The sequence below is a fragment of the Felis catus genome, chromosome B3 (genome assembly GCF_018350175.1).
Source record: "Felis catus isolate Fca126 chromosome B3, F.catus_Fca126_mat1.0, whole genome shotgun sequence".
Taxonomy (NCBI): Eukaryota; Metazoa; Chordata; class Mammalia; order Carnivora; family Felidae; genus Felis; species Felis catus.
In genome coordinates this window covers 120,638,751-120,652,065 of record NC_058373.1, presented here as the reverse complement: position 1 = coordinate 120,652,065, position 13,315 = coordinate 120,638,751, and the positions used below count along the sequence as shown (strand labels likewise).

General features: G+C 40.6%; 1 protein-coding gene across 18 annotated transcripts in view; it reads right to left on the bottom strand.

Moving 5' to 3' along the window:
• Positions 1 to 13,315, bottom strand: part of TTLL5 (tubulin tyrosine ligase like 5) — a 285,367-nt gene that overhangs the window by 63,119 nt on the left and 208,933 nt on the right. For 13 of the 18 annotated variants that reach the window (XM_045060268.1, XM_045060271.1, XM_045060262.1 and 10 more), the window contains 2 exons: positions 8,444 to 8,566; positions 5,286 to 5,503 (listed from right to left, as the gene is read on the bottom strand). In XM_045060268.1, coding sequence (XP_044916203.1) covers positions 5,286 to 5,503; positions 8,444 to 8,566 — 341 coding nt within the window. Of the gene's footprint in view, positions 1 to 5,285; positions 5,504 to 8,443; positions 8,567 to 13,315 lie in introns of those variants that run through there. The other 5 variants (XM_045060269.1, XM_045060272.1, XM_045060274.1 and 2 more) reach the window with 2 other exon arrangements.

Below are 13,315 nucleotides of genomic sequence, written 5' to 3'. Positions count from 1 at the left end.
TAGCTCTGCCACTGACTAGCTGTGTGTCTTGCTACACTCATAGCCTTGCACTATGCCTGCAATCTTATATCTTTCAGCACTAAAAGCCTATCATTATATATTTTGGAAATGCATAATTTAGAAAATCCTGTATTTAAGGATGGGAACGCGACAGATTCAATCATGTTTCTTGAAATTATGCATAAGTAAAAAGGCTAAAAGGCTGATAGAAGACACGACATCTTGTATCCTCACATCAAGAACCTATTTTTGGACCATTATAACTGCTCATCACTTTGCCTCATGTTAATGACTCATATGTTAAAAAGATACAGCAAATAATCCAGTGAAGAAATGGGCAAAAGACATGAATAGACACTTTTCTAAAGAAGACATCCAGATGGCTAACAGATACATGAAAACATGCTCAACATCACCCATCATCAGGGAAATATGAATCAAAACCACAATGATATACCATCTCACACCTGTCAGAATGGCTAAAATTAACAACTCAGGCAACAACAGATGTTGGCGAGGATGCGGACAAAGAGGAACCCTTTTGCACTGCTGGTGGGAATGCAAACTGGAGCAGCCAGTCTAGAAAACAGTATGGAGGTTCCCCCCAAAATTGAAGATAGAACTACCCTATGACCCAGCAATTGCACTGCTAGGTATTTATCCAAAGGATGTAGGTGTGGTGTTTTGAAGGGGCACATGCATCCCAATATTTACACCAATGCTATCAATGATAGCCAAAGTATGGAAAGAGTCCAATGTCCATCGACAGACGAATGGATAAAGAATATGTATATATACATATATATACATACATATATATACATATACATATGTATATATGTATATACATACATACATATATACATACATATATATACATATACATATGTATATATGTATATACATATATACATACATATATATATACATATACATATTCTTTATCCATTGTATATATACATATGTATACATACATACATACATACATACTTTATCCATATGTATATATACATACATACATACATACATACATACATACATACATACATACAATGGAATATTGCTCGGCAATCAAAAAGAATGAAATCTTGCCGTTTGCAACAACATGGATGGAACTAGAGTGTATTACACTAAGTGAAATAAGTTAGAGAAAGACAAATATCATAAGACTTCACTCATGTGGAATTTAAGATACAAAACAGATGAGCATAAAGGAAGGGAAGCAAAAATCATATAAAAAATAGGGAGGGAGAAAAACATAAGAGACTCTTAAGTACAGAGGACAAACTGAGGGTCGCTGGAGGAGTTGTGGGTGGGGGGACGGGCTAAACGGGCAAGGGGCATTAGGAAGGACACTTACTGGGATGAGCACTAGGTGTTATATGTAGGGGATGAATCGCTGGATTTTACTCCTGAAATCATTATTGCACTATATGTTAACTAACTTGGAAGTAAATTACAAAAAACAAAAACAGAAACAAAAAAAAACCAATGACTACAATAAATATTTAAAGTAAATATTCAATAATAAAAAAAAAGATATAGCATATTTTTTAAACCTGACCCTTATTTTTATATGTGTCTGACGTTAATCTCTGAGCATCTTTCATCGTATTGCTAATATCACACATGCTCAGGTCACACGAACTGGTACTGGTCTGTCCACACTGCTGGGCTCCTGGCCTCTCTCCTCCCTTCCTAATGCCCAGTAGCCATTAACAAACACCACTGTCCTGGGTGCTGACACAGAACAAGCAGTTACCTTCAATTGCCACTGAGGTCACCCTGCTGTAGAATATCCTAAAACCTAGGCAAGGAAAGGTAATCTCAGCTATTGAAAGAAAAGCACTTTAGTTAAGCCTGGTGTTTCTTTCGTAGTTTTTTTTCTTCAGAGAAGCCCCAGGTACAACAGCTTTGACTCTGCCCTTCCGAAGTTATCTCTAGTCTGTGAGTTTTGCCCATGACCCTGGCAAATTTTAATCTCCTTAGGTTTCTTTCTCCATGTTCCTGGAGAGTATGAGTCTGGCTCTGAGGAAAAGGTCATTTACAAGGAAGACACGGTTCATATGCACGTAGTTGTTCCTAGGCTGTCATTCCTCTTAGTTCAGCTGACTGTTTGGAAGAAATACCACAAATAGTTTTAAAAGGAGGATCTGAAGTGGGTACTAAATTATGAAGTGTTGCAAACACTAGAGAGGAAAATCAAGAAAGGCTATTGGCACTATGGAAAGGGTAAAAAAAAAAAAAAAATCTAAATCTTCCTCTCCACAGAATTGACAAATGAGATTTAGCTAAAGGAAATATAAATATATGAATTTGAGGACTATACCAAAGAACTTGTGGGCCAAGAGGGGATGAGGAAATGGCTGTAAAGCAACAAGATTAAAAAAGAAATGTGCTCATAAAAAGCTTTCAATGGAATAGACAGAAAACCAGTTATTTTGGTTAATTATTCAGTGGGGACAGTGGTTTTGTTTTACAGATGGGAAACTGAAACCTTTAGAGGGAAAGTGACTTGAATATTATCATAAAGAAATAGGACCCCACTGTTCTGATTCTCAACTCCCTTTGCACCAACTCCAAACGACATTCCATCTTTTATGTTCTATTGTTCTCTAAACTCAACCCTCTAGGATGTGGAAACTTTGATGCTCTTGGAAATTGCTTCTATATTTGTCCAATGCCAACTTCTGTGCTAGGAGAAGTTTGAAGTTCAACCCCAAAACACAGGGCTTGGCGCAGTCAAAAGCTCATTACAACTTCTCATTAGTTGTGTCTCTTGGGGCAACTATGGCATTCCCGAGTGTGACTCAGTATCACCACTCATAACTGATGGTTCCTGATTAATCTGAACGGAGCCAGAATAAAGGCCAAAATGAGCTCCTAGCAAATGAAGCAACATATCTTGCAAGACGAAAGTAAAAAGTTATATGAAAATTTCCTGAAATGACATCCCAGTATTAACCTAAATGATAACAGTATAACACCTAACACTTATTTAGCATACATTATGTACCTGGCATGATATTTGTGCTTGACATTAATTCATTTGTTCCTCTTGATAACCCCATGAGGCAAGTACTATTATTACTCCCATTTTAAATAGGAAACAAAGTCACATAAACGTTAAGTAACTTGCTAGGCTGGCTAGGAACATGAATTACTTTAGAACATAAGAATATATCGACTGATACTCAAGGATCTGTGAAAGGTTTCTCCAGATTAAAAATAACTTCATCAAGGGGCACCTGGGTGGCTCAGTCGGTTAAGCGTCCGACTTTGGCTCAGGTCATGATCTCACAGTTCATGGGTTGAGCCTCACGTCGGCCTCTGTGCTGACAGCTCAGAGCCTGGAGCCTGCTTCGGATTCTGTGCCCCCTTCTCTCTCTCTCTGCTCCTCTACTGCTCACGCTAGGTATCTCTCTGACTCTCAAAAATGAATAAATGTCAAAAAAAATAATAATAACTTCATCAATCCAAATAAAGTATGGAGTTTAGTTCTTAATAACGTATCAATGACAGTTTCTCAGGATAGTACCTTCTTCAAATGCACCATGGCAATAAATGATGTTAACAATGGGGAAAATGGGGTGTTTCTATCTTTATGTGTTCTGTCTTTACAATTTTTCTGTAAATCTAAAATTATTATAAAATAAAAAGGTTAGTTAAAGAAAAAAAAAAACCTTTATCTGAATACTTCTTAGAGGGAACTTTTCATTGGGTCAGGTCAAATAAGAACAATGCCATTCCTTTTCCTAAAAGTCAGAAGACTATTAAAGACAGTGGGGCTCCCCACGACACTACATTATACACGTAAGTGAAGGAACGTCAAGGTCTCCATTAGTACTAACTTACTTAGCTTCAGAGACTTGTGCTAGAATTTTAAAGGCAAATTGGAAACTATTTCCTGGAACAACGCCTTACAGCATGCCTTTTGATACTTGGATTATATTTCTTAAATTCTGAAGAAATCTTGCTTTTTTCCCCCCTTCTGTGCATTTTTGGTGCTGAGCTGTTTCCGGTTTTCCCACACTCCTGCCTGTCAGAGAGAAGAAACCACAAAAATGCAGCAAAGTTTGTCCATAGAGCCGCAATTTCATCTCAAAAGGCTGAAGAGTTCTCCTGCCAGCACTGAGTTCAGGGCGGCAAATGGTCCTGCTGCCTGCTGACAAGGCCCCCTCCCTACCAGCAGACGAGCCGGCCCCAATGGGCCACCACGGGCCAGCTCAGGATACTGGCAATACTCAGAGGATCCACAAACAAGGCGCATACTGGCAAATTCAACATGCACATCCGGCTCGCTGATTCTCCTACCTGAGGGCTTCCTGAACCCGAAGAAGAGAGCATGATTCTAGAATGTTTATGATGGTAATTAAGGCTCACTGAGTTCCTCTGTGTGCTAGGTCTTGCTCTAGATGTTCTACATGCAAAGTATTACATGTATTAACTCTGCTAGTATTTATCAACATTCTGTGAAGCAGATCCTCTTTATTATCTCCGCATCACAAATGAGGAGACTGAGGCTAACTGATTAAGTAACTTGCAACCGACCAAAGGTCTTCAGTTAGTAAACAGTTAGTGCATGAGGGTGTGAGTACAGGCAGTCTGGCTCCGGAGCTACACCCTTGGGGGCTCACTTCTACTTTTTCCAGGCTGAAGAGCCATACAGCTTCCTTCTCACTGTGCTCTTGGCCTTCAACCACAAACTGCCCCTTCCTAACCCCCTCAATGAAATCCCAATCCAGTGTCTTCCCATTCAAATCCCTAAGAGTGAACAACGAATACAGGTGTGGGGGGGGGGGGGCAGGGAAGAGAGGGGGAAGGCATACAGAATTTTAGATGAAATTGAAAAAAATCTGACTCTTTAGAAAGACCAGGAAAAAAACACACCAGGAAGAAGTTTGCATTTCCTTTCTCCAAACCCACGGTTCAGCACTGTTACCCAGTGCACTGTCTGATGGTAGCTCCTGCCAGAGGCTGGAAGACTTAGTCACTGGCAGTGACCTTGAACCCCGCCATCAGCGCTCATCACAATCCCCGGAGAACCTAAGAGCAGCACCTGCCCCTCCCACAGGGTACACAGCCCAAACTTCAGCATGGTCCACTAGTTCCCCAGGTGACTCTCAGCCCAGGCTGAGAACCAGAGCTAACTTTCAGTCCCCATCAGGTGTTCTTGTCTTCTGTACAGTACCGACTATTTTGAAGGCCTCATAAACGAAGAGTACTCTTAGCACAGAATGGATACGACTCAGAAGAAACTGAACAGGAGATTAAGGAAAACTTACTTGGAGGCCTTCTGGGATGTCATCTTCCTGAGGACTTGTTTGTGATTGGCTGGGGGCTTGGGGACCAGCGAGGAGGAAGAACTTGGAGCCGGCACCACTTTTTGCGGTAGAGCGGCTGGCTTCTGGCCACTAGCTGTGGCACTTGAAATTCTGCAAGCTGCACCATTATTTATTGTCCATAAATTGGAGTTAGGTAGTGTCTGGCTGCCAAAGATGGCCTACAAGGAAGAGAAAAAGAAAGGTCGTTGGAGATGTCCTTCATAAGCCATTTGCTATAAATGAGTAACTGGGTTGTAATCCTGAAGTGGGACAAAAGGAAAAGGGAAATTGTTGAAGTAATTTTTTAGGAAAAATTTCTCTAATACTGCCAGTGTAGGTCCAGATTCAGAGAACGGAGAGGTCTGGAAGGAGAGAGTTGAGACGGTCTTGTTGAAAGTACACTGTGCTGGGAATCAGGGCATATGGGTACTATGTATTATCCATCTGTGGAAATTAGAAAAGCGTCTGGTCTCTCTGTCTTTGTTTCCTTCACTGTTAAGGTCAACGGATATTTAATGAATGTCTCCTACTGGGTGTCAAGTACTGGAAATAAAGCACAGGAACAAAAGTGGCTTGAAGCTTGACTCAATTCCAGCCCACTCAGAGAACTCAGAACTCTTCTAGAAGGTGTGCACATATGAGGAGTGGGTAGAAGCCAGCGTGGCAAGGGCATGTTGAGCAGAGAGGTGGAGACAGGAGGCTGGAACAGAACAGCCAGACCATGTGTGGCCTTGAGGACTCTTTGCAGAGTTCTTTAACACCTCATTGACTTAAAGATTAACATAAGACTTTACATTTTAAAATGCTTTCGAAGTAAAATCACTACCTGAATGCTAGTTACTGTATGAATATAAGATCAATACAAAGGTGTATTTGCTTAGAGGGTAAGCCTACCAATCAATAAAGACCTAAAAATCACCATCTAAATGTCACAAACACCAACATATGTCTGTAGTTAGGATGTAAAGGTATACTTTCTCAAGTAGATGCTTAAAAAAATTCTTATAACTTATTTACCTCATTAGCAATTGGTGTTTTCTTTGGGGGAGGCCACAAATTTTGCTATTGATCATTCCATACTATTAACACTGCTTTCAATACGCATGCATTACAAAAGCTTTAAATGTGAAATAATATTAAGAGAAAATATACAATTGGCAAAATACAGAAGGTTTTTTTATTAAAAAGATTTCTGGCCATTGATTTCCATCTGAAGACACTGCATTTAAAGAGACATGGAGAAATGTCATTTCCTTCTGGCCAGGCCAAAAGGGTAAGATCAGATGCTCTTAGGAAGCATTCACCTTAGAGATAGACTTTATTAATATTATTTTTGTCTTTTATGACTTTCATGCTTTAAGATATAAAAAATATAAATTGGGTAGCTTTAGCAAAATGTTAACCAATCCTTCTATACTCATGCCTTGGAATGTCCCATTTCAGGGAAATATGTCCAAAGGTCCTGGGCTAGGCAGGTCTGAGAGGGATCAGAGACTCTCGTGCAGAGTAAATGTGTTTGACAGGCTTAACAAAGAACAAAGCAATTTCAGAAGTAGAGGGTTACAGCATTTTCAAATGGACCATTCGGACTGAGATGTTCTTCATCTCTACAAACCATGCAAAGGGGAACCCGAAGAGCTCTTCCCTCACCTCCAACTCTGACCGGAGGAAGGGGAACAAAGGAAGACCCAAGCCCATGGGCCAAGCCAGGAGGGAGGCATTGGGGGGTGTATACATGTGGGAAGGTCTTCAGATGGTCCAAGAGGGCCCAGGAGCCCTGATTCTGCTCCAGCAAGCCTTCTGAGGACAAGTAACCATGGGGTACAGCAAGACAGACTCAAAAACAAATCTATTCCCTTCAAACACCATTTCCATACCTGAGGGTCTCAATATCTGTGGGAGAGACTCAACTAAAAGGAAGGAAGGAGGCAGGAGAGGGTTACCGTCAGTTTATTTTCACTACTATATCCCTACACACGAGCTTAGATTGAAGAGTGAAAGTTGCCCCTTTCAGAATGGGGAGGAGACTAGGAATCCAAGCAGGGCTGAAGAGCTCTATAGCAGCCATCCATAAACAAATTCACTGGATGAGCAGCTGAGAAAGAAAAGCCACTGTTAGCAAAGGGCTCTTGGAAATGAAAATATTCCTTACTGAGCGCGATTTTTCGTGTTGTAAAGGAACTGCCATCAGAAAGAAAACATCCATTCAATACATGTTGCTGTGGTGACAACTTAACCATATTTTCAAGATCACTGAGGTTTTTTTCTTTTGTTAAAAAGTCCTGCTGGGACTTCTAAATACGAACAAAAAATGAATGAAAAGAGCAAGGTCAGAACGGTGTGAGTGTAGTAAGCTCCTATTTGTGTAAAAAAGGAAAAAGAATATACACAACCCTACACACAGACACACAAAACACACAGAAACACACATACATACACAGAAGGTTGATATGTGCATAGAACAATTCTGAAAGCGTACACAAAAAACTAGGAACCTCCATGGAGAAGAACCGGTTAGCTAGGGGTCCAGGAAAGAGGGAAACTAATTGTTCACTACATATCATTTATAACCTTTTGAATTTTGTACCATCCATATGTAGTTATTTATTACAAAAATTAATCATTCAAGGGTAAAAAAAAAAAAAAAAGTCAAGTTCTCCTAAGGCTTAAGCAGGTAACAAAGTTAACTCTGGGTACTAGTCAAAGTATCCAAATGGCGTCCTAGTTTTAACCAGGTGGGTCAGGACTCAGCATTAGACGGGGCTGAAGGAGTTCACTGTTCAACACTTATTATGCCTACAAATCCAGATTTGGTCATCAGTGAAAGGCAGAGACTCAGGTAAGTGAAGAACAGCATGGCTTTGCAGCCAAACGTGCCTGGGCTCAAATGTAGGCTCTGGCACTTATAAACGGTGACCTTTTCAAGTTAGCGAACTTCTCTGACCTTCAGCTTCCTCACAGGCAATCACAATTACTTTGCTGGATTATTGGGGGTTAAATGAAGACCCCCCCACATGTCAATATCACCCAGGCATTCAATCAAGGATTCCTGAAGTAGACCAAATACCAGGCGCATTGTAGACCTTTGGCAAATGCTCCATTCCTTCCCAGACTCCCACCTCTGTTTGCTGAGGATCCGAAGGATGGGATGGCATGCAGGTCTGCCTCTGTAGGGTCTGTGAATGGCAGCTGGCTGGGCATTTTTCAACATACTTTTCTAGCCTTACGATGATGCTCACTAGCTGTGAAAGCAAACGCTTAAAATGAAAACATATGTTTAGGTTCCCCAGATCATATTTACTCAATTTTCTCTGGCAGGAATAATCTTTTCCTCTTCTGAATGCTTGTAACAATTTATTTGTGTGTGTCTTATCACATTTAGCTCATTCTACCTTGTGTTACAGCCACTGATATGTGTACTTTTCTCTCCTTCTGGACATTGCACACTGCAGATGGCTGAATGACATCTGATTAATTTTTGTTTCATGCACAGTGCCTAGTAGAATGCCTTGTGCATAACAGGCGCTTAATAAATATCTACCCCATGAATGAAAGTAAGAAAACTCGTAACTACGACTCATTTTTATTTTTTTTAGTAACAACCAAATTCCTATGCAAAAAAATAGTCAAGTGTGTGTTTCTACAGAGATGTAATCTTGTAATAGGACCATTGTCTGGACTTTGAATAGTGCCTAGTGTGTTATCTGTGATCAACTTATACTTAGCCACAAAATGTAAGCAAGACTTTCTGTAGATCCCAAACAAAAATAAATTCATCTTCCTAGATGCAAATTTTGTGGCAGGAGCTTAGACACCAACGTTCCTTAGTGATAAGATCAGTTTTTACCTCAAATAACAAAATAGAAGAAACTAAGAGGATTTATTGCTTAGGAGACTGTCACTTGCCTGGATACTAATACTTCTTTCTTTCTTCCTAATAATACTGCCCCAATTTTTGTTTGGGTAATGATGTGTGTCCACTTAAAAAAACTCTATTTCCCAATCTCTCCTGTACTTAGAAATAACCATGTGCACCTTCCGGGAAAGCTCTTTAAAGGGGGCAAACTGGGTTAGGACACAATTTTTGCCCTTTACTCTTCTTCCTCCCATCTGGAACATGGATATCCAGCTAGCATCAGGTGGACAGGCCTTGGGTAGAAGTCACTTGCTAAGGATTGTAAAGGATAAAGACAAGAGAAGCATGGGCTCATGACAGTACCATAGAGTTCAGGAGAGCCTAACTCTAGATTTCTGATTATATGGGGGAAAAGAAAAATTCTAATTTGTTAAGCTATGGTGGCATAGGGCAGAAGGGAGCGTCTGCTAAAGGCAGCGAAATGGACGCCTGAACTGAGATATAATCCTCAATCTACCAATAAGTCCAGCTTGTTTAAGCCTTAATATAATGCAAATGTACTGCATCTCAAAAAAGCAGACACTCTTCCCAAATACAGTAAAGCAGCTTCTAGGTTCTCAGCTGTTTAGTCATCACACTCTAATATACCAAATGGACAATGAAATCACAATTCTGTACTGTCCAAACTTCCCCAGAGTCAGTAATGTAGACAAGTTCCCAGGTATTTCACCAAAGCCAAGGCTAAGTGTAATGAGATTAAAGCAATCAAATTTGATAAAGAAACCCACGAAAATACTCAGGCAATGTTAAAAAGCAGATATATAAATGAATTCATTAGACTATTGGCAGAAATCAGCCTCTCATACCATGTATTGGCTCCAGTCCTGCAACTCCATCAACAATAGATGATGTGAATTGTTTTGTCCTGATATTCATTCATAAATGGATAGAAGAATAGATAAAGTTCTCTCCATATAAATTCTAAGAAATGTGAGTCTGGATATACAATGTTAGCACTCTGCACTTGCGGGTTAACAGCCCAGGGAATGGGCTACACCGTCATCAGTCAATGTCTTGGGAATGTGAGAGCTGTGTAAGCACTGGCCTCCGCTCAAGACCTGGTCAACATATACAAGACTTTTGCTTCTTTATTGGGTGTGGGAAACAGCCATGCTTCAGTAAGGAGACTCAGAGAAAACCACAGTTTGAGGGTTGGCTTGGCCCCAGGCCAAAGATTGGAAAGGCCCTCCTTCTCCCACAACAGAAGGGTACTCGTGGGTGGGAAGGAGGAATTTCTGATAGACAGAACACAGACTGCAACTTGGAAGGTTATGGGGAAGCAAGATCTGGGCTCTCTTACTAGAAAGATAATACTGTTCAGAGATTAAATTCTGGGAGGTTTTTTTTTTTTTTTTTTTTAAATTCCATCCAGTAAAACACTTCTTTTTGTCTTTACTTGGGCTTATTGGTGATGGAGTGGAGCTAGATAGCTCTTTGTAGTGAAATAACTCTCTACATTCACTTTTCTTTTAATTAAAAGAGATAAAGTTGGGAAATGTTAACCTTAACCTCAATGGGTTAGTGTCTTTTTGTACCCCTTTTACTTTGGTTCCATAAAAGCAAACATTTTTATGCATTAGTCTCCCCACCGAGTTCCATCCTAACTTGGATTAAGTTCCCATTACATAGTACACAAAACTGCTTCTAGAATGTTGTTCTCTGGCGGCTCAAGTACTGGGATGGTGTATCTTCCTGAGCATGTAAGATGCTGATCACTCACCTGACCACAACCAGTCAAGAGCTGTTCAAGGCAAAGAACACACCGTGTCATTTGTGCAATCATGTGATGTTGTAAAAAGCTGGGGGCCAAGGTGAGGGTGAGGGTAGCTGTTTCTATTTTAGCAAAAGCAAGCTTCCAAAAGGCCTTTGTCTCACATTGTATGGAGTTCTTGGCTGTCTTCCACTCACAGTGTTTGTCGGCTGGGACAAGACCGGGGGCCGAGCAAGAGGAACAGGGTACAACATCTGGTACTGCTGAGAAGGCAGGGGGCAGTGCTGTATGTAACCCTCACCGGGATGGGGCAGAAACCAGAAGATGCTACTGTTCACACGGAGAGAGGCTGGCGACACAAATACCCGAGATCGAGCCTCGTACCTGAGATCGAGCTTTGAGTGGCCAAAGGTACTGGACAGCCTCTGGAATTTCCTCGTTTCTTAAATCAATAAAGAGGCTCTGTCTCCTTTAGCAATTAAGACAGAAGGCTCTTACTAATTCAAATGATCTACTCTCAAGGATGTGTCTACAGCTGCTTACCTGGACACAACAATTTATTCACCAACCGACAAAAACCATTGTGTTTCAGGCAATTTCTAAGTCAACTGTGCTTGCACATGTGGGAAACCATGCTGGTCCTTAACAGATACTTAGATATACTCCCGGGACTCTGTCATCCAATAAAACCAAAGATTCTAGCAGTAGCCTCTGAGTTGGTGTCTCAAGAGAATCAAGACAAGTGAACAGGTCTTGGGTGAGGTGTGTGTTACGACGAAGAAGTCCGACCATGAGGCAGCTGGTTAAGGCCAGGGATACGGTCCATGACTAGAAAACCCAGTGAAATTAAATAAAGTCAATAGCCTTAAGACATCACACAGATAACCTTCTCTCACTAGCAGCCCCCCACTTCCACTCTAACAACAGAACCCATTAGTCCTACATTGGTAGAGGCTGATAGTCTGATGGCAAATTTACACTCATGGCTGTGGATTCTGCTTTGCTTTCTATTTTTTTCTCCTTCAATGTCCAGCAATATTGAACACTGGTCACACACACTCACAGAAGGTTGGCAGCCCAAGGGTTCTTGTCTTTTTTTTTTTTTGAAACATATTAATTTATTTTTTCTTAAATGTTTTTTATTTATTTTTGAGAGAGACGGCGTGCAAGCAGGGAAGGCACGGGACGGTGGGGTGCGGGGCGGGGGACACAGAGGATCTGAGTGGGCTCTGCACTGACAGCAAAGAGCCCGACGTGGGGCTCAAACTCAGGAACCGTGAGATTGTGACCTGCGCCAAAGTTGGACATTCAACTGACTAAGCTACCCAGCTACCCCCGTGTTAATTTCCTTAATACATGTTCATTACAAAAGGAAAACATTTTGAAAGTCATTTCAAATTCCACTCTCAGAGATAACCTCTGGTAACATTTATACTTTTTTTCTGTGTATATATGAAGTTATTTTACACACACACACACACACACACACACACACACACGTATTTCTGTGGGCTTGCAAAAATAGGATTACACGATACCTGATGTTTTGGAGACCTTTTTTTTCATTCAAATATCTAACTTGAGCATATCTTCATATCTATGAGGGTAGATTCCAATCACTGTTTTAAATGGCTGCATATTTTCTATGATAGTTCATCATAATTACTTAACCACCCAACAGTAGAATACTATAAACTGACACAGTGTAATACAAACCTATATTTGTGTTCATAAGAGATATCTAAGTGGGGGGGAAAGTAGGCCCCCCAAAATGTTACACTTCTATTTTGAAACTAGACACACACATACACATATGCAGGTTGTCACCAGTCTGTTCTGCTATTTAAGAACGGTGCTCTGACAAACATCATGTTATTTATATCTTTTTGCATGTGCTGGATCATTTCCTTAAAATAATTTCCTTGAAGTAGAATAGCTAGCTCAGAAGGCTGCTGTTTCTGCTTTAAATCTTTTTTATGTATATTTTCAAACTACCCCCTGGTAAGACTGTGCCAATTACATTTCCATCAGTCTGTTTGAGAGGATGATAATTTCCTTATCTTTCCTTGATTACTGGGAAGAAACAGCATGTGTCCCATGAAAAGGTGGCTCATAATTTGATGCTAATGCTGTTCTTTTTCTTTCTTTTTAGAAGATATTTATGCCTTCAGACAAATATGCTCAAAATCTACACAGATATCATTCTGTTTTAAAAATTACTAAAATTTTTTTAATGTTTATTTATTTTTGAGAGAGAGAAAGAGACAGAGTGTGAGTGGGGAAGGGGCAGAGACAGGGAGAGACAGAATCTGAAGCAGGCTCCAGGCTCTGAGCTGTCAGCACAGAGCCTGATGCGGGGCTCGA